This window comes from Anabas testudineus, chromosome 2 (genome assembly GCF_900324465.2).
Source record: "Anabas testudineus chromosome 2, fAnaTes1.2, whole genome shotgun sequence".
Lineage (NCBI taxonomy): Eukaryota > Metazoa > Chordata > Actinopteri > Anabantiformes > Anabantidae > Anabas > Anabas testudineus.
Window position 1 is genome coordinate 3,667,343 of NC_046611.1, and position 21,047 is coordinate 3,688,389.

General features: G+C 41.8%; 1 protein-coding gene across 2 annotated transcripts in view; it reads left to right on the plus strand.

Annotated features, from left to right (window-relative positions):
* Window positions 1-21,047, plus strand: part of LOC113163266 (nck-associated protein 5-like) — a 121,429-nt gene that overhangs the window by 26,681 nt on the left and 73,701 nt on the right. For both annotated transcript variants that reach the window (XM_026361726.1, XM_026361727.1), the window contains one exon: window positions 13,112-13,185. In XM_026361726.1, coding sequence (XP_026217511.1) covers window positions 13,112-13,185 — 74 coding nt within the window. The remainder of the gene's footprint in view (window positions 1-13,111; window positions 13,186-21,047) is intronic.

Sequence of the window (21,047 nt, forward strand, 5' to 3'; positions counted from 1 at the left end):
TGACATCAGCTGCCTTTCTTGCCTGCGTGGCTCGTCACAAGGAAATGTCTTTAATTGTGTCTGACATGTTTTAAATAAAATGGCCTCCGGTTATTTTGATACTATGAGATATTCCCTGAAATGTTTCTCCACAATATCCTGCACTGGAACCCGTTCGTGTGCAAACAGCCACAGAGCAGATGCAACAAAAGCTGAGAGATCTGCGTTGCCTCAAACTGCTGCAGTGCGCTGTATTACAATACGGTGTTGTTTGCAGGGAACCTGATTTTGTCTGACGTGGCTAATGCGCTCTGTCAGAAGCATTTGCGGGTGATGCTAGCCTTGTCTCTGCTCTGCAAAAAGTCAGCGAGAGTTGAGTACAAACCAGCTCACCACATCCGCCTGCCAGCAACACTCAGGAGGCACTGACCTTCACACCACTCGCACTAGTGGAGGAGCTGGGTGCTGTCAAGGCTGATAGGTAGACTGTGTTGATCTCCTCCCTGCTTGCAAGAGCACAGGATATAGTTTTGTAATTACGCAGCTTAATTTTCATTTCCATGAATTCATATTCTGCAAAACATCCACTGGTTCAACAAGGTGCAGTTGGACGTTCTTACATAGAAATGCTGGCTCAGAGTCTCCCCGATTACAAGTCAGGTTGAGTTATTTAGCGAGCCGCCCAGGAAGCGTCACCAACTGTTATGTGTTTGTGTAGAAGAACAGAAACACGGCTGCCAACAGCAACAATAGTATCTCACAAGCCAGACAGACAAACGAGGACAAGTTAAAACCAGGCCGACTCTCCAACATGACTCCATTCAGTTTTTACTCAGTGTAAAACAGCACAAACAATTCCTACGAGCTGTTGATGATGCTCTGCTTCCATGTTTGTTTTGCACAACATACATACAAATGTTCATCTCTTCAATCAACATTTGATCTTTTGACACTTTAAATGAAATTTTAATCCAGCTGGATGAACTAGTTTACAAGATGTTGTGTTTTATTCAGTGCATTTGTGTCTTCAGACTTGAGATCAGTCATTGATTCTTAAGATTGGATGGCTTTTTGTCATTAAAAGACCAGCTTCATGAGAAGGATCAATAGCATCTGCATGTAGTAACATTTGTCTGTGTGAGTCATCCGGCTAGCTGGAGCCATTCACATTATTGACTCTCCGTCACTTTCTAAAGACATAATATGATCTTTATGCCTTTCACAAGTCCATAACTCAACTTTATGGTGATGTGCCTGTGGCGCTCACTGATTCTCCAGGATCCTTTCTTGGCCAGACATCAGAGCAGTGATTGGGGTTTTATGAGGCAGACTGAGCCTCAGGTGAGCAGGATTGAATGAGGGATGCTTCGCACAGGACTGTTTGACCCTCAGGGCTCACTGTCTGTTGTGTCAGTGGTCAATGATTGCCTTTGTGTGTGGTCACGGTGGTCACTGAGGGGCTATTGTGAGAAGTCATGGCAGCCAGCGGCTATCGAGCCGCGACACAACATCCATCTGGCACAACAGCTGGAGGAGCCAGTAAATTTCCATGCAGGAAATTATACACAGCAAACAAGATTCCTAAAATTATTTAATGACATTAATTTCATTGGGATTATCTTAATTTTGCAGGAAATGTGGAATATTGTGATACACCCTCCAGTTCATGCACACTCTTTATTTTGGAAGCATTTCCTGGTGGGATTTCCTGTCTCTGTCCTCATCGAACCAGGTTAATTATGACATTATTAAGCCTTTCTGTCCTGACCCACTTCCCACTACTGCCTGCATGGCTTGACTCCAGCATGAAGCCTGTGTACACTGGGAACCTGGAAAGCATCTGAATGGTCTCCGGATAGGTTTCACTGTAAATGGACCTCTTGTTGCAGAAAGGACTGAGAGGATGCTGAAATGAGGCGATGGTGAAAGCGCTTCATTTTCTCATCAGGCTTCCATTCACACAGATCTGCTCGGCCCCATTCAGTGTGATCAGGAATCAGGGTCTGACATGCAACACAACAATACAGAAAAGCACAATTTGTTTAGTTTAATCCATCATGAAAGATGCTACTCATGGATAATTGAATACTCCCATAATTTTATTCTTAGCCTCATTGCTGATTGAACTTTGGCTGCAACTGAATGTAATTGCTGATTATTTTCACGTTCATTGAAATGTATAGACAACAGAATATCACAAAGTAGTGAAGACCAGCTCACAGAGAGTCAAGGTTATGAAGAAATCAGCTGTTCTTACACTTTAACTTACTGTACAACCTGTCATTTATTAAGCTGCATGGTATTTACTTATCCTATTTACCCTTTGCACAGACCCAGCTATCAGCTGGGTTTTTGTATAGAATCATAATATTTAGGAGAAAAGGTTATTTGACTTTTAGTTTTTAATCTGTACAAAAACAAAATTGCCCACTTCCTAGAAGGCCAAGTCCTAGAATCGTATTAATGAATTCTAACCTGTTAATTAGTGAGCTTTAGAGGAGCTGGTACGTGGACTTCGTTCCAGTTGGGCAGACCTGGCTTGCTCCTTCAGCTAACTGACTGCTAATAATTGAAAGACATAACGTGAAAATGGTTTTACCCACAATAGTCATATTAGGCTGATATGGAGTGCACACAGTAGTGTAGAGCACTCCTGCGTGTCGTGGTGAACAGCTCATGCTGAAGGCAATGCTTTCAGGGCCAAAGGGCATCTGATGGGTGAGCTATTGTAACCCGTCTGAATAAAGCCGCCACCTCACTTCAGTCAGCGTATTACAGGCCTCTGGTTGAGAAATGCTTCCAGAGGGTTCGGAGAATGTGGCGGCTTTGACTGAAAGGGGGGCTGCCCCAGTTAAAGAGGGTTAGCTGAGCAAACAAATAATAATGATAGAACAGTGTTGTTATTGTAAGAGCATCGAGCTGGCCTACGCAAGTTCAGGTCCTGGCACTGCAGCATTTTCCCACAGTAGCGGAACTGTCACATTCTGATCCTAAAATATCTCAAAGTGCAGGATATGAAATCCAGAAAACAACATTTTTACACAAACAAGAAATATTTGAATTCAGGAAGGCCCGCTATGATAGTGATGAGTTGACTTTATTTATCACACAGACCTTTGACACGCTGTTTCAAATTTTTTGGCAAGACCAGTGCAGTGTGTTTGAATCGTGGGTCAAGAGAGTATTGAAGTATACACTGATGTCACTCCGTCTGAGAGGCTTAATGAGAAACAGCACTGATGTCAAATTCTTCCCCAGCTCCCATCTGGAAAGGATAAAACAAATATGGCTGCTAAAAATAAGACTCCACTTGAGATGATAACAAGGATTTAGTGCCATTAACTGTGTAAATACAGTGTGTGGTTGGCCCCAAATTCATATTGAAATTCCTTCCCAACCTGGACGAGCTCTGACTGTAAAAAACCCTCTGAAATGAGGTGAAATAAAGTCGATGATGGTCGATTTAAATATTTTATGCTGCTGAATTATTGGACTCAGCCCTTTTTTAGATCGGTTGACAGAGTGCGGTGAGCTGCTGCACTGAGGGATCTTTGTTCACATTAACTCATGAAATAAATGCAGCCATAGTGATGTGTAGATGATCTCTTCAAGCCAAAAACACAGAAACAAACAAAGAACACTTCAAGTGAGCTGTTTCGCAAAAGTGATTTGTGAGCGTTGCTTACATGAAGATCTTAAATGATGGTCGCATCATGTTTCAGAAATTATTGCTGCCGTTGTTATGACGTGTTTCAAATCACTGCGTGCATGTTAGACATTTGGAGAAATGGAACCCACGTTTTCATCTGAGCACGTCTTGTATATATTTTCTTGAATGCCGATTTATCAAAAGTGAAATTAAAGCTGCACCTTTGTATTTTGGTGGCATAGCAGGAGTCAAAACTATTTATCTGTGCTCTAAACAGAATAATGAATCATATTTGTTTTGTTTAAAGGGTTGTAGAGCAGGGACATGCCTATAAACAGTGCACTGAGTTATGTGTGGTGTAATTTTAAAGCTGCTCTAATCACGATTATTTATGTTGATGATTGGACAAATTGCTACATATACTGTGAAAGGTGACGAAAGGGGGGAAACTTACAGATGCATGATTACACTCTGCAGCCCGACAAAGCTCTAGAGAGCCTTTATCTCATTTTAGCGTTAGCATTGTTTTGGTTGTGTGTCCTGAACGTTTACTCTCATCAGCCCGCAGATAGACACGTATCTCAAAATCTGGGAAAGTTGAACCAAAGTTATCTACATACATGATTAGATGAATTTTGAGGAAGGAAATATGTTGTTTTTTTTTGCAGGCTGTTTCGATGAAAGTGCATCAAACGGCCATGCATTATTAAACAAGGCCACTTCACTGAGGACATTATTATTTACAGCAAAGCCTGTGGGCTGGGGGTTTACTTAGATTTACACCACCCACGCCACATCTACTGCTCCCATGTTTTGGTGGGCATATGGTGCTTGTCAGTGGGAACTTATCTGTTTAGGGAAATGTGTTTAATGCTCATTCACTTCCTCCCTGCACTTTCTTGCTAGTTAGCCCTCAGATTCAAACAGGCAACCTTTTGGCCACAAGCCTGTTTTGTTAACCCTAAGGCTACTGCCACCCCCATAGTCTGTCTGGGAAGATGTGCCAAGAAACAACATGATGATCATCCCCTCTGCATCGGCACAGAAATAATTCATGACCACAGGAATAATCATGGCACTGAGTCCTGCAGCACAGGTCAAAAGCCACCACAACCCATCTCTTTTTACATTTCTCATTCTTCTACTGCACCCCCCCCCCCTTTTTAAGAAGGAAATCACCTCACTGCTTCGCTCTCCATCTCTGTCAGGTTTGATAGGAAATGTGGATCTGATAAGCGTGAGTGACACAGGTGGGTTTGGAGATGACAGGTGCACAAACAAACACCGTCTTCTTGTCACATTACCATTTCCTCGGTTATGGTTCCTTGCATGCCCGTAGGGGCAATCTCGATTCCCCATCCTGAGGCAGCTAGACGGAGGGCAACGAAAATCAGAAGTTGACATTAATGCTTTCTCCAGCAGGAATGCAATGCTATGCCTGCTTGCTTGCCTCAACATCTGCCGGACACCTGGGTCAGCTGACTCTCACCATCAATAAATCAGCCTCTGGATTAAACAGATGAGAAGCTGTGATAAATCTGTGCACCAAAGCTAATACACGTGAAATGTCAGGAATCTGACAGAGTCCCGGGAAAGAAATATCACGTCCTCCATCATATTTGATATTTGGAGGTTGATCGACTTTGTCTTTGTTGATGTGCCACCTGGGTTGTTTTCCTTTCTTATATACTATATCTGAATATAGTTCTGGGCCTGAACAAAGTACTATTGACAAGCCAAAATCGGTCAGCTGGAATAAAAGACAAAAACAAAGCAAATTAAACACTGTCCAACACAGTGACACAAAGAATACAGTAGTACTGTGATGCCAAAAGACAAGAAATGCTGACAAGGCGAGCTGTAAAGTGCAGATAATGCTGAATAGATCGTCTTCAGGGCTTCTCTTCAATCTATAATGTGCCTAATTTCCCGTGAAGGAACACAGTCACTGCTACTTCATCAAGCCTCTTCCCTCTTGCAGATACTATGGCTACAGTGTGGCTCGATTAGGTGGGGCGCCTGTCTATCAAAGCCTGTGTAAACAGAAGCCCAACTTCCCCTTGCGAACTAACTGACATCTGTTTAGCATCAGCCCTCTGCTCTGATCTGCCCCTTCCTCATCACTTTCCAAAGCATTTCTCTCATTCTGTCATGCTCTTTGTCCCTTTTCAAAGCACTTTCTCTTTTTCTTTTGGTTCAGGGCTTAGTCGTGTTTGGGTGAAATCATTGACATCATCGCCAGTGTGTTACGGATATTGTTGATGCAGACAACATAATTATTTATAGCTGCTGTCATCTAATTCTACCCGCAAGTATGTACACAGTCCTACTTACTGGCTGCTTTGTTGATGAGTTAAAGGTTGATGTAGGTGCTGGAAAAACCAAGATTTGAAAGCGGGAAGGACCTGACAGTCATGTAACTGGAAATTATGATTTAGTAAATGCTAAATCAGAAATTATAGATTTTGTTTCTGCATAAAGCCACGCAGAAACAAAATTCACTTATAATGTTTAGACATAATTGAGTCCTCTAGAAAAACAACAATCAAACGTCAAAACCGCGTTTGACGTGTGTTTGACATTCCAGTATTCTGTATTGTAGTGGTAGTTTATCTTCACCAGCTGGGGATTTATCTTGTTACCAATTTTTGATGTCCTCCCTCTGTTGCTTTTGTCATTCTAACCTCTCTGATCTTTTCTGTTGCTCACTGGCAGCCTCCCTGTTTTCCCTCTGCTCCTCTGGACTGCCAGGACTACGTTTCCTTTTCATTTCTGTCATCGCCACTTTCCCTCATGCTTCAAGTACACCTGGCTGAATACTGGCCCCCAGATGATAGTAAAACCCAGCAGCCCCCAGGCTTGTAAAATCTGGTCAACAGGCGCTCCACAGACTTCTACCCCTAGTGCGCTCCCTGTTTCCTAGATTCCCATCCTGTCTGGAAACAGTGGTACCAGCATGAACACACTGTGTATTTGTTTTGATTTCTAAAAGCCACATTCCTCAAGTGCTCCTCCCTGGTGTGTGTTTTTGCAGATTTAAAAAGTGGGCTGAAAGCAAACGAGAAGGGAAAAGATGGTAGAGACAAAAGCAACAGAGAGGGTGATAGAAAGTATGTGATTATAAATACGCAGAAAATCTAATGTACCAAATGCACAATGATCATGTTCTAACAAACGCCCATAAATCACATGCAGGCTTACTGCATGGATAGACCAGCTTTTAAACAGAGAAACACAAAATGTTATTTTTGCTGAGCCATCCAATTTTCTATAAAGCTGCACTTACAGAAGCACTTTGCATCCAATGTTCCTTTAATAAAACAGCCACAACCAAAAGTAGCCAACGCACAAACCTAACGTGGTGTACAGCATGTACATACATTAACTACTGCACATGGTAACCTCTCTAACACTTACCTGCATTTACTGTGTAATATTTATGGCTTTTATTAAGAAATGCAAGCTTTTGCTGCCCATATTTGTTTCGAATAATAAAGAACTTTGCTTGTCATGTACACACATGCTTGCACAGGTCTGTGCACCTTCAGCTGCTCTTCCACACAGGTAGCTCTGTGGAAGTGATCAAATAGCAATGTCAGAACTGATGTATTTCATTTCTCAGCAACTTTTTCAGCTCTGTCCTGTGAGATTTGTGCCGTGAACAGCTTTGCCACTGTTCCCAACAGGCATGAATGGCCCGCTCTGTCAAACCCAAACAGCACAGAAAGAGCTGAAACAGACGGGGGTTATTTGAGCGTTGGACCTATCTTAATGTTTGGAAAGATAATCTGCGGGAATATGGATTCCTCACGGTGGCGAGGTGTTGATGTTTGGGCTGGGCCGGGCCGTAGGTGCTGCTGGAGGAAGAACATCAGATAACCCAAGCTGCTGAAACTTACCCTCGATGACGAACAGGCTCCCTTTTGTATCTCAAGTAATCCATATTCCCTGACACTCGTCCATTTGGGGCAGGTAGGCAGATGAAGAACATCCTGCTGACTGGAGGCATTTGTTACACAAATGTCCTCAGCTCAATGAGGCTACTGTGTGAGGCCCCACAACTTTACAGTCATTGAGGTTACTGGTACAATTAAGCAGTATAGTACCCAGCTCAGTTTCAGCACCGTTTGATGAGTTAAGGTTCATTAACTGTGTGGTCCTAAGAAAGTTATATCAGTGCATCAACAGAGATAACACACTATGCTGATGTTTAAACTATGGTTAAGGTGTGATAAGGATTAGGTTCAGGTAGCCGAAAAGTTTAATTAGTTTTTTTAGGTACTTTTCACCAGATCACCCAAGTTTTAAATTAGCAAAAGTTTTGAAACGTGTTTGACAGGTGTTTCTTGTTAGCCAGGTGTGTTCAAACAATAAACAGCTATAAATGACAACTCTTTTTGGGTTTCTTGGGTTTTACCTCTGCACTTTAAAACCAAGCAGTGAATGAAAGAAAACAAGCTATTATGAATCTGAGAAATTACAGAAAAACTATCAATGGACATAGCCAGTAAAATAATTTGAAATATACTTAAAAAGAAACAAACCCCTGGTGTACTGAGCAACATATAGGGTTAGCTATTGCTGCAGTTGCCTTTCCCATTCTAGATTTAAGCACATTGGATTTGTAGGGATGCTGTACATTTAAACAGTTGTGTGTTGTGGTTGTGATCGTCTGAGAGGTGATCTCTGAGAAGAGCAACAGACAGTAGCAGAGTAAGAGCAGTACTCATAAATCTAAATCTGTATTCTGACTTCTCAGAAATGAGTTTTTAACACATTTTAAAACAATCTAATAAGTCATGTCCATCTCTGACACCACGTTATCAGTTACAGATCAAGCTGGCAGGACACCAATCTCTGTAGCTTCTCCCATGTGAAAAATGACATATTAACCATAGGAGCTGCCCTTTCCACCAATAAAAGGCAGGGCTACCGGATAAGTTATCAGGGTCTGAGGATATGAGAACCCGATGTCTGAGCTGATATTATGACACCAGGTCATTGGGATATGAGTGATGACCTCCGAGTGAAGGATCATTAGCACAGAGCCCCAAGACATGCTGATAAGACTAATGCATTTAACCAAAGCCGATATCCAGAGAACTGATACAAGCAGAAGCAGGTTTCAAGACTTTGCAAAGAGACAATTAGCCATACTGATAAGTTCATTACCTCAGTACGATAGCATCGCAGTCATTATGAATTATATTGGCAGACAGCAATACGTTTAGTTTGATACTGATTAAATTTGCTATGTTTACATCTTAGCTAACAATATACATAAACTTAGGAGTATTGGATGGCAGAAGTATTTGGCAGCAGACACAGCTGTAGTTTTGGCAAGAGGCCAAGACTAACAGCCATATCAGATGTGGTGGATCTCCCACACCTTGAAAAATCACTGTCATAATTCATTCTCAAGTGTACCATAAAATACACCCAGAAAGAAATATTACATTCTATTGGCATAACCTTTGACTTGAAGTAGCTCATGTAGGAGCTCTACTTTCTTTCAAACCTGCAGCTCAGGGTTTGCAGTGGGTTTTACAGTCCCGGAGGTCGTGCTGGCATGACATCAGTCTGGGCAAAATTCATGGCAACCAGAGATAGGTTGGAGCACAGGGATAGCAAGGGTAGAGGTGGTGACCTTGTCTTTGGCAGGGTCATTTACCCAAAGCACTCAGGAGCTGCCGTCCTCTACGGGGTGTCTTATCTTTAACAGCAGCAGGAGCCTCTGATCTGCAGACACATCAAGGTGGTGCAGGGAAGCCATCGTGGCGAGGACTTCAAGGAATGCATGCTGACCTCCGTGGCAACTGGGTCACAGTTTTATCTATAAAGATTTTTTTCTCCAAAGAAGCCTATATAAGAACCAGACGCTTGTCTGGGATGTGATTCCATCCCTACTAGTCATTAAGAATGTGTGAAAGAGCAGTGTGCGCTAGCGAGGCTCATGAGAATGAATAATGCCTCTGATGTTTTATTCCTAAAAAATCTGGACCATTAATCTTAAACAGATTGCACTGGGTTTGTGTGTCAGTCAGACTGTTTGCATGTTTATGTGATGAAAGTGTGATGTTTTTTCCCCTTTCTTTAAATCCCCTTGCTCCTTGTCTGTGCAAAAGCAGCAGGGGGTGGTGCTTGTATTTTAAAATTTCATAAAGGCACACGAGCAGTTGGAGGGGACTGGATGTGGGACTCAAGCCGTGCACATGGCAGGAAGAATCTTCTCTCACCAGCTACAGTGGGCTCTTTTATCAGACGCTCCGCAACGATGAGTAAACATGGCCGAATAAACAGTGCTGAGAGCCTGTGGTTGTAGAGCAGGAACATCAGCAAACACATTACCTGCTAGGTTAACCTGAGCTTAGCCCCTGCTCCAATCATAAAAGCAAAATCAATAATGTGTCACTACAAGCTTTGAGTTTGTTTCGCAGCTTAATATGTACAAAGGATATTTAACACCTCCACTTCCATGTTGGTGGCATGAAAACAACACCGTATGAAGATATATATGAGAATATATATGAGAATTTAAATAAAAACATTACATTACATGTAGCAGTTGATCAAAAACCTTTAAATTCAGCTCCTAAAAGTCGGTCCTGAGAGTGCACTTACTGTTAAGTAAAGTATATTAGGCTTTCTTCAAAACCTCTTTATGATTTAGTATACTTTTAGAGGTGATTACGCACTCCTTATGAGCTTACACCTCATAGGACATTTTAACCACTGTAAGAAACAGCCGGACCGTACTGCAGTTGCAAGAGCACTGAGCCTGAGAAATATGCATCCGATAAAGTCTCAGGTCAGTAGATTCAGTGTTTTCTCAGACTACACGTGAGCACCTGGGCCTCGTGGGAGCGGTGCAGCTTTCACTTGCACCATAAAACCGTCTGAAATAATGCCTGGCTGAAGATATAACATGCGGCATTACATACATGAGTCATGCTTTAAATCTCTGCTTAAAATACCCTCCCATTTCACATGACAACAAGCACGCCACATTCTCTGCATTCCTTCATGTGTGCCGAGGATTATTTCAGTGCCCTGTCATTAGGAGAGGTCTACGCGATGACAACACAGACTTAGGCAGCTTTACCTCACGTTTGATGTGGCCTGTAAATATTTCCCCTGACATGGGGCTTTCACGAAGAAGGTTCCCCTTTGTGCAGCAGCCGTAATCATTATGAGATCGTGTTGCTAATGGTCTTGTGGAGACAGACGCTTTACACCAGACAGTCACACATTTTAGTTGATGAGATGGCAGGTTGTAAAACCGAGCCGGTTCTTTGCATTGTGTGCATGCTTATTTTGTGCAGACTCAATTGTCTTTTGTAATAAATACTTCACAAGACTGTCCTGCTTCTCCAGAACACTACATCTCTGATATTTTACAGCAAATTGTATTTTCAAGCTTTCACCTTCACCCTATCCACCCACCCTGTTGGAAGTGCAATATGATTGCAATCATTTGCATAGTTTTTTTTGCTATTGATTAGTGGCTGTTGGAGCCAACAGTAAATTTAACTTTGGGAACTTAGCTGAGTGCTAATGGCCTTTGAGTTTGGGTGTGAGTGGCATTCTGGCTGCGAGCTGTGGCACTTTGAAACTGGCAGATGGCTTTGGGGCACTGTTGTCAGACAGTGTAATTGGTTGCTTTCCAGACATCAAAGGCTTTTCATACTGGTTAAGTCAAAATTAATAATGATAATGATGAAAGCAGTGATGAATAGAGTTTATGTAATTGTCATATCATTTTTGTGGGAAAACAACAGAATCTATGACAGAAATTGGAAAATGTGGCACCACGCTGTGAAGCATTGATCTGTTGTCGTACTCTGGTGTTGGCCCTATTTGCCTAATGGTCACCCAGCGTGCCCTTGACTGGCGACTCGGCAGGAAGCCTGGGCCTTTGCCATGTTCTGCTGGCATTGCAGCAAGTTGGCGATGATGGGCCTGTTTGAGTGGTTGTCTCAGATGTAAGGTGGTTTAGAGGCAGCGGTGGGAGCGCGGCACCCTGGGAGGAACGACAAGACAAAACAACTGCATTTACCGTATTTAGACCAGCAGCTTGTGCTTCTGAACATCTGGTCTATTGCGAGTTTATTCTCAAGGCCATGGGTTAAAAAAAGAACATGCAGTCATAGCAAGCACTTCAAGTTTGGCCAGTCCCCAAAGGTGGTTCATAGGGAGGTCAGAAACAGTCATCCATTATTCCATGCTAATTATTACAAGTTGTTGGGTTGTGTTATAATGTTGATGATAAGGAGTGAGAAATCGTTGCAGCTTTTGGGTCTGGACACAATGTGGATATTGTTATTATATACTGTATCTTTTAGAATAAACCCATTACCATACACAGTAAATGCCTGCACTTTATTGTGCCTCGTACTGTATCACAACAACAAGGGTTTTCTGAAAAGTTTGAACACTACACATTGTTTGTTTTCCAAAGTGCTATTGGAAAACAATCAGTTCGTACTTCACAGAAGGGATTTGTTCTTGCCAGGGAGTAATTAGAGAACGGCACAGAAAATAAAAAAACACTCCTGGCTGTAGTTTATGGTTAAAACAGAGCGCAGAAATAAATGGCTCAGAGGTACTACTTCCTCCCCCCCTAAGACATAGACAGAGATTCCTGGCCTGGTGACCTCTTCATGGGAATCCCCATTATTCAGTTGCATTCTGTAAGCACACGACCAGAATCTAGAAATCAATGGCGAGCATCTGTCCCACTGAGATAACCGTTTACCCAGGAGACACGTCATGAGCTGTCAAGCTAACATCTAATTAATTAGCCCTAAACCTCGACCACACGGATCTGACAGCATCACGTCACAACTGGCTGTGCTATGTATTATAGGTAGAGCTCCGTGACTGGAGGCCCAGATGGTTGAAGGATGGTGCCTATGTGGCCTATTTCTTACAGTTGCTTCTATCCATTTTTCTGCTTTATGTAGTCAGACCACTAAGAGGCAAATTGTTAGGCCAAAGCCAAGAAATTCTGACATCTGTTTTTTTCATTCTCCACTTCGCCTTAGCTCATTTCATCTGTGCTGTAACTCAGTAGCGCACGTTTTGTGAGTGTGGGCTATTCCCAGCTGACATTACACAGCTGGACTCGCTTCAGGGCCAGCCGTTAGAAGTTACACAGAGGTGCTTCTGGAGTTACACACACAGAAGAGACAAAAAAAGAGGGACTAAACTGATTAATCACACCTTTTGAAAAGTATTTCATCTCTGTTCTTTATACTGAAAGGTAATAAAATGGAGGAAATACACAGTCTTGTCATGACTTAACAGTATTGCATGCATTTGATCAGCGAATGTTCTCCGTTGTTATGATTTGTCTTAGTTGATAATATTCAGTAAGAAGAAGGTTGAAATCTGGTTGTGTTTCCAATTAGCTTATATTCAGAGTGGGTCTTTACACACTGACTCCATTGTTTACTTTTGGCTTTTCTGATCTCTTCTTGGCAGGAGTACATGGATGCCAACAAATGCATTGACGAGCTTCTCAAACAGCTTGAGGAAGAGCGGCGAAACGTTCGAAGGTAAGAAGCTCCTCCTCAACACTTTTGGGCAGATGTTTTATTGCCGGAGGATATTTGCAGCTGCCCGCAATCCATTCCCAACCTGAGGCAGCAGAACAATGTTGTTTGGTTTTGAGTGCGAGACAAGCTTTGTATGCTGTCCTTGAGAAATGCTTTTTGTGTTGGAATCGCACTAAAAAGTGTCAGACAAAAGGGGAGACTCTGGGCTCAGTGTGGGGTTGACTGGGGGCATTTCTCATGGAAGTCTTTTCAAACGGATTTGCCCAAACAATGGGAGTGAAGAGCTTATGGAGATGCCAATCTAATGACCTTGTCCCCTCCATGCTCCTATCGCCCTTCCAGTGATGCCCCGCCCCTGCTGAAAAGAGAGACAATTTTTTAAACTTCACTCTCTTTTGTACAGCCCTCTCTCCATCTCAATGGAGCTGTATTCCCTCAGCTCAAAGTAATTTTCCCCCTGAGTGAGCAAAGAGGGGCTGGGGGTGGGACACAAGGGGATAGGGGTCTCAGGGTGGGTGGCTGGGGGGATGGATGACCACTGACCAGCCTCTTTACTAGGAGGCCAGGGCAGCCCCTTCATAAAGGAAGTAATGTGTAAAGGAATGACCCATCTATCTAACCTCATCCATCGCCTCTTTGTTAGACGGGGAGATGTCTTCAGTGTCGCCCAGAGTGACCTTCCAGCCACTTAGAAAACTCAGTAGCAGCTGACCTGTGTTTAGGCATGAGCACCAACTGGTTTCGAAGTCATGAACTTGTTGGAGTGGCTAATCTTAAGGGCACTTCCATCATACGGCTGTTGGGGATACAGAGGTGCACATGTTGCAAACATACCCAAACATAACGGCAGCTCTGGACAATATTGACAGCACGAGGAAGAGTTCCTTTGTTCGTTTAAATTGACAGATCAGCATGAGAAAGTAAAAAAATACAAACAGGAAGTGTAACCACTGCACAAGAACAGTGTCAATTACCTCCAATGTATGAAATCAATTGCTAGTTTAATGATACAATTTAATGAAATTGTGGGAATGTCGGGTGCATTTTAGGCACAAAAAGTTCGTAGTTTAGGGTCTTTTTCAGGAACACTGCTGTTAAGGAACACAGGAAACAGGGGAATCAGGAATTGAAAAACCTACCAGGGGTTGTTTGAAGACTGCGCTACCAACTAATCCACAGTTGCCCCTAGTTTAGTTTACGTTATAGAAAAGATAATTTTGCAGTGAACTGACTATGATTGCGCAGACAGTTTTTTGGGATGTTTGTAGAGAGTCCTTCTGGATCCTCAAAAACCTGGGAACTAATGAAATTTAAGTTAAGTTAAGAAGAAACTGATGTAAATAGGAGGTTTTGGTCTTCATGTATGATCAGCACTGTAGTTAATTTCTTAAATATGTTGTGTATTTTGATTCAGAACATTTTTCAAATGCAGACTACAGGATGATCGATTTTTATATACAACACCTGTGTGTTTGTGTTTGGCACAACCACAGACTAAACTCAATACTCAATAAAAATCTCCAGCTCTATGTGGTCTACTCTTCTCCTGCATCCCTCTCCTTTTTCCACTAATTTATTATGAATGTTTATGAATGAATTTGATAAAAAAACGTCCTAATGGTCTTTGAATGTTGAGAAATGGACACTACAGAGAGAAACAGTGTGGTGTCAACTCACTCCAAACTAGGATTTACTACTTTAAGGTACTGTACGTCCTTCAGTTGAAGATTGTTGACGTACGCCCAGAGTTTGTGGTCTGGGTTTGTCTGAAGGACGATACCTGTTGCCAGTAAGAGTAATGCTTTCTTTTGACTACTGCAAGAAGTTCTTCATAGTGGAGATGCAACCATCTAGACGTTGAAATAAACCACACTCAGCGAACACCAGCCTCTGAAAGCTCAGTTTTTAGAATATACATATCACCAGACATGATTTGTTCTCGTTTCTTTTCCAGTGTTGTTCAATTCAGAGTGGTGACAGTGATAAATGACTCCACAAAGGCTTTTGTTCGGCTAAAACAGACAGCAAGTCAAAAACCGCCTCCTTCCCCTTATTAGGTAGCGTCTCACCACGCTGTAGATGTCTTCCTCCACGCCTCAGAATATGGAGACCATCAATCTGTCAAGAGGAGGACGAAAAGCCTTTACATTCCTGTAGTTCTCTGCATCCTTACTTCATGACCCAGTGACCCACTGCATTCATGTCTCTCATTGTGCTGTATTATAGGGTAGTTTCACACCAGTGAAGTATGCAGACTGGACAATTATGACTTCTTTTTAGGCAGAATATTACAATTTGGTTTTGGTTTTTACTCTTTTTACCTTAGAAGATAGAATGAGAGTTTTTAATAAATCCCTGCTGTACGTGGTATTCTAAAATAATAAAGCAGAAGGCAGAAGAACCTAGGCAAAGATGGGTGTGGACAAAAATAGTATTTTCTTATGTCTTGCCAAGTTTATATCATCCAAACAAGCAAGCTGTAATATCTCAAAGCCAGCCTTAAACCCTACAGGAGGATAGGTGAGTACAAATCAAACAGAATAGATTTTTAATTAATCAGCCTAATTAAAAAAACATTTTCAGCTTGTTTTCAGTTGTATGTCACAAGCATCTGCTGTATCTTCAACATGCTAAAGCCCCACCCGTGCACACACTGACACTCACACACCGCCTCTCACACTCCCAGGAAGTACAAAATCCCAGTGGGATGCTGGCCGGGCCTTCCTTCTCCCTCTATTCAATGTGACCACGTCCTTGACAGACGGAAACAAAAGCTCCACAGCACAGTGTCAACATCAGATGGCGCTAATCCAAATTTGGCAACATTAGACGCAGCGTACAGTAGGACACTAACTGAGTTTCAAGTTAATACGATTATTTTGTGTAAGTATGACCGGATGTCTTATTAAGGGTTTAGTGGTGGACTTGCACATGTGTGTTGGATGCTTTGAGGAAAGTGGGGGTTATTAAAGATTTCTGCTGAGTGACAGACATGTGTGGGAAGGACATATGGATGCTCTGCAGCGCTAAAAAGCATGACGGGTGGGGAGTGAGTTTGCATGACCTCTTTTTGACAAGCTGCTGCGTCAAGGCATAGTGACTGTAATCTTCCCTGTGGATTAAAACAATGTAAATTAGTTTTTTCTCCCTCTCTCTATCTTGATTTCCACCCGTTTTCCGACTCTTGATTTGTCACTGTGCTGAGCTGGTATTTGTTTTTCCCCAAATCTTCTTTTGACCTTGTTTTTAGTGGGTCGAACGTTCCACGGCCACTGTAGGGTCACATGGCCCAAAGCTGGCCTCACCTGCCATTTTCTGCCGGAGCAGATGGCGTTTGTGTGTGACCCTTTCCACACCTTGGAGCACAGGGAGGGACAAGGAGGGGTGAGGAGGGTGTCTGGAAGGCAGCAGGGGCTGCTAAGAGCAACTGGGAGGTGGAGAGTTGTGCAGGGGGAGGTAGGAGACTCAGCTGGAGAACCACAAAGCTTAGGACAGGTTGCATGGCGAAGGCGGCTGCAGCTGCAGGATGTCAATAAGCTATTTGTCATGTTCATAGAGCAACGGAGCTTCGAAGACAGGAGCAATAGAAGGTGGAGGACAGATCAGATGTGCGCTTAGATGAGAGATTATAGGTAATGGGACTTCCTTTGTTTAAGTGAATTTGCCTGTGGGTAGAATTAAAGATTGACCAGTTTTGTGATGCAACATTTCTGTCTATTTGTCCTTGGCTAATCGCAGAGGGATACATTTGAGATATTGGATGGTTGATGGAAGCAGCATTCAAAAAAGGACTGAATTAGTTGTTTTTACATTCTAGTTATGTCTGTCCTTAATCACTATAAACCCCCTAATGTTATTCGGTTCAGCTTATTTAAAATGATCCTAATTGGTTCAGTTATTAAGCATAAGAGTTTTTTAGGCCACTAATCACATTACATTTGTTTCAACTGAAGTTAAAGGGCGCAACCATTGCTCAAGAACACTTTGAGAGACTTTGGGTGTTCCCTTAATTTGTTACTTATGGAGGAGAATGTCCTTGTGCTCCTATGAGGACAGTGGGTTTAAATGAGAGAGAACAAATGTGTGAGTGTGTACACACAAGAGTAGAGGACCACAGACTGGGAAACCGCTTTACAAATCTGGACCTTGCTGATGTTACTACAAGGCATATCTGGCCTCAAAGACGCCTGTGTGCTGCTGGCGGTCTGAGCAAGATGAAAGGCTGTAATCCTCAGTTGAAGTATGTGGCGAGGCCTGTTCTGTCGATGAGGAGGTGGATAGGGTTCAGCCTCCCGCAAACCCTCCAACGCCCCAAGGATCTGCCGTCTCGCTTGGGCAAGAGCCATGCATTTTACAACTTTAATTGGATAAGTTGACCAGTCTAATGCAATAATTTGATCATGGTAAGCTCCAAAGAGATCTAATATGTTCCCAGAGTATATTTGTGTACCCTCTGAAGTGAATGACTTGGCGTAATCCATCCATTAGAGGTCACTTTACGGTCCAGGAGTCCAGGCTCCAAAATATCTCAAAGGAGACATCAGTGGGTAAATAAATCATTCTATTAAACCGTTACTGGGACCTTCAGGCACTGGTGGAATTTGGTTTTTGGACCCTTCACCCTGTCAGTATGTATTTTTCCTCAAGAATTTCTTTGTATGTTTTTATAATAAGAAATGCTTGATTAAAGCTTGTGGGGTGCAAACCACAAACAATGTAAGGCTAAAATAGGAAGCAATCATGAGTCCCTCCCTTTCATGTATGCTATCTATAATTAGCAAAGAGCTGTTCACATCTACCAGAGCTTGATTGTTAACAACTGGCATAGCAGAGTGTTGTGTTGATCCTTAACATGCTTGTCAGTGGGTGTGCTACCGAGCCTGACTAAGGGTCGAAACAGTAGCTGCATGGTTTCTTTATCCCCAAACAGGAGGGCTTTACAATCCTTATTTGAAACATCGGCTTTAAACTGGAATAAACTACATCCCCATACTGTAAAACACACAGTATCAGTGTGTGAGCTTATTTAATGTGCATACTATGATGTGTACAAGCTTGAGTTTGAGTTTGCAATATGTTTAATTGCCTTAAGCACAAATTAAAAATAATTTAATGACTGTCATCACTGTTATCACATACACATACAGGCCACTACAGGTATTATAAACATCTACAGTATTTTTCTGTACACTGTATTTTTGGAATCTGACTTTTAATGGAGGACTTTACGGAAGGAAACAGGGTAAATATAAATTATTAATGTTTTGTTTTGGATTAAGTATTGCCCCAGCTGTTTTGAGGCACCATGAATATTGTAAACACATAAATCTTTTTTTCTACAAAGCAGCGTAACTTTTCAGATTTTCAGTTCTAGTTGCCGTATGGCAGAAAATAGGATAAAAGACTATTTCTAACAGCTTAGCTATCTTAAACAAAAAAGATGTTTTCTGACAGAAAAGAACATGATGTTTGATTGTAAAGTGGTGATATTTGGTTGTTTACCTGTTGTGAGACTTATAATTCGACTGACTTAACCATTAGCATTTCATGTGCAGATTCTGTAGCACGTCTGGTATAGTAATGATGTTTACTTTGTCAGCGAGGAGTCACCTGCACAACTGATGATAAACTCTTTAAAGCAATTAGTTAAGAAGCAAAACGGCTGATGCCCTGTGACGAAAGTGAACTTGTGCTCTTTTATACTGGCAAGGATTCACTGGGTCCGCCTGGCTGGGGTCACAGTCGTCTATCCAGTCCTGTAAATGCCAAACTTCATCCATGATTCATGTGCACAGCGCAGGCCCGGCTAAAACACATGCATCAGTTTTATGGAGCTTATAAGAGGAAGAGGTTAATCGAATGGATTAATGAAGCCATTTATTGATGCTCCCTCAAGGTCGTTTCATAGCTCGTCGCAGTGCTGCATTCCAATGCAAACAGCAAAAGACTACTTAAGTGGTGATATGTTATGCCTGCCCCCTGCACTGCTTCCCTTACCACATATCATTCACCATAAGCCTTCGTGTTTCTTTTCTGGTGCATTCAAGGTGAAGTATGAAGCTAAGCAGCTGTCTACCGCACTTATTCTGAAAATAATCTACACTTAGCATTATGGGTAAATCCTTTCCCTGCAGATATATTGTTGCAATAAACATTTTTTGTTGTTGCCAGCTGGGGTGTAGCGGTTTCACAACATGGATATACAGTGTTTTATTGGACATCTGACACTTATTCTTGGCATTTAGATTGAACAGGGCATTATCTGCATTCCTAGAAGCAATTAGCTGTGTTTAAGAGCTGAGTCTTTTTCTGTGGGGTCTTGCATAATCGCTAATTACCACTGTTGTTTGTCTAAGTGAGTTCTCAGACAGTAATTTGAATGTCTTACGTAGTTAGAAAAGCGCTTTAATTATGCATTGGTTCAGAAGATAATTTTTTTTATCTGATTTAAGTCACTCTGGTATTGTCAGTTGTGCATTTGATTAAATGGTGGTTCACACAACACTCAGGTTTATTAACTTCAGTTGAGTTCCTCTCTATTGTGCAGCGAAAATACTTTTTAAGATCAACATCAGCTTTGGGAGAATGTGCTGTGACTCCTTTTGTGCTCATGAAAGCGTGCAGTTATTTAGACTAATATATGTGCTGCAAATCGCTTTAGCAAACATCCTCACTTTAAGATAAGGTGAGCAAAGGATCCTGTGTGGTTTTTGTTGTTGATAGATCCTGTGTGGTTTGGATTGTTGATAGATCCCTTGTGGTTTTGGCTGGTGGAAGTCACAGTGGTTGCATTCACGGTATTTACTTCCAAAATCATCCTCTGATCTGTGCGAAGAAACAGGAAGGGGTGAAAATTTGTGAGTTTCACAACATTACCATACTAAGTATATCCTACATACCGCTACAGTAGAATATACCAAAATATACTACCAACACTGTGAAGGAAGCGTGATTTCATTCAAGAAAAGTGTCAATAAACTATTACTACATTGATTTTAAAAACACCAAGGTTACTGCAGACGCATCCGTCAGTCACAAAACAAAGAGTATATACATTTAAGATATTGACTTTGTATGGTTGCTTTACAGCACTAAACAGGATGATTTTATGTTTTTTTTTTATTTAAATTTGCTTCTAAACGTTGATAAACTACTATGAGATTAATTTTGACACCAAGATTATTATCACAGCATTTAATTATTTGTATTTAATAGCGTATTTTACACACAAGTACTATAAAAGTTTACAGTATTTGTACATTTGAGATCTGATATTTGATGAGAGTGCTTTACAGCTCTACTCAGAAAATGCCTTGTCTTTCTTTCAAACTCTATTTTTTGCTTTACGGAATCAAGCAAGCTTGATATTTAAAGTTTTAGACATTTCTTCTAATGAGTTCTGTTTGAAATACTACAGGAAAAAGAACAAGCCAAGTTGGTTTTGTAACAGGAAACAAAAGCATATTGAGTTTGTTAAATGGTTGTGTACCACTGGTATGAGATACCACATAATAGTCTCATTTGTTTACTGTAATCACACAAGGAATGTGAAAGATTTTTAAGACTTGAGATTAATTAAGATTAACTCTATCAGTGTTAATCATGATCCTTCCAGCGTTGAGGACTTAAAGTATTTCCATAAAGAAGAAAATCTCGCCTACTGATGATGTCTCACTGGACCCCCATCCTGCCTATCGTTCCACCCCCACCCTCCTGCTTAATGAAACATGACGGAGGTGCATTATCAGTTTTATTGTATTTCACACTTCATCTTGCCACACAGAAGTTAAATGACACCGTACAGCCACTCACAGTCTCTGGAGCTGCTCTTGCTCTGTGACCCATCACGTAATTTGCATCTG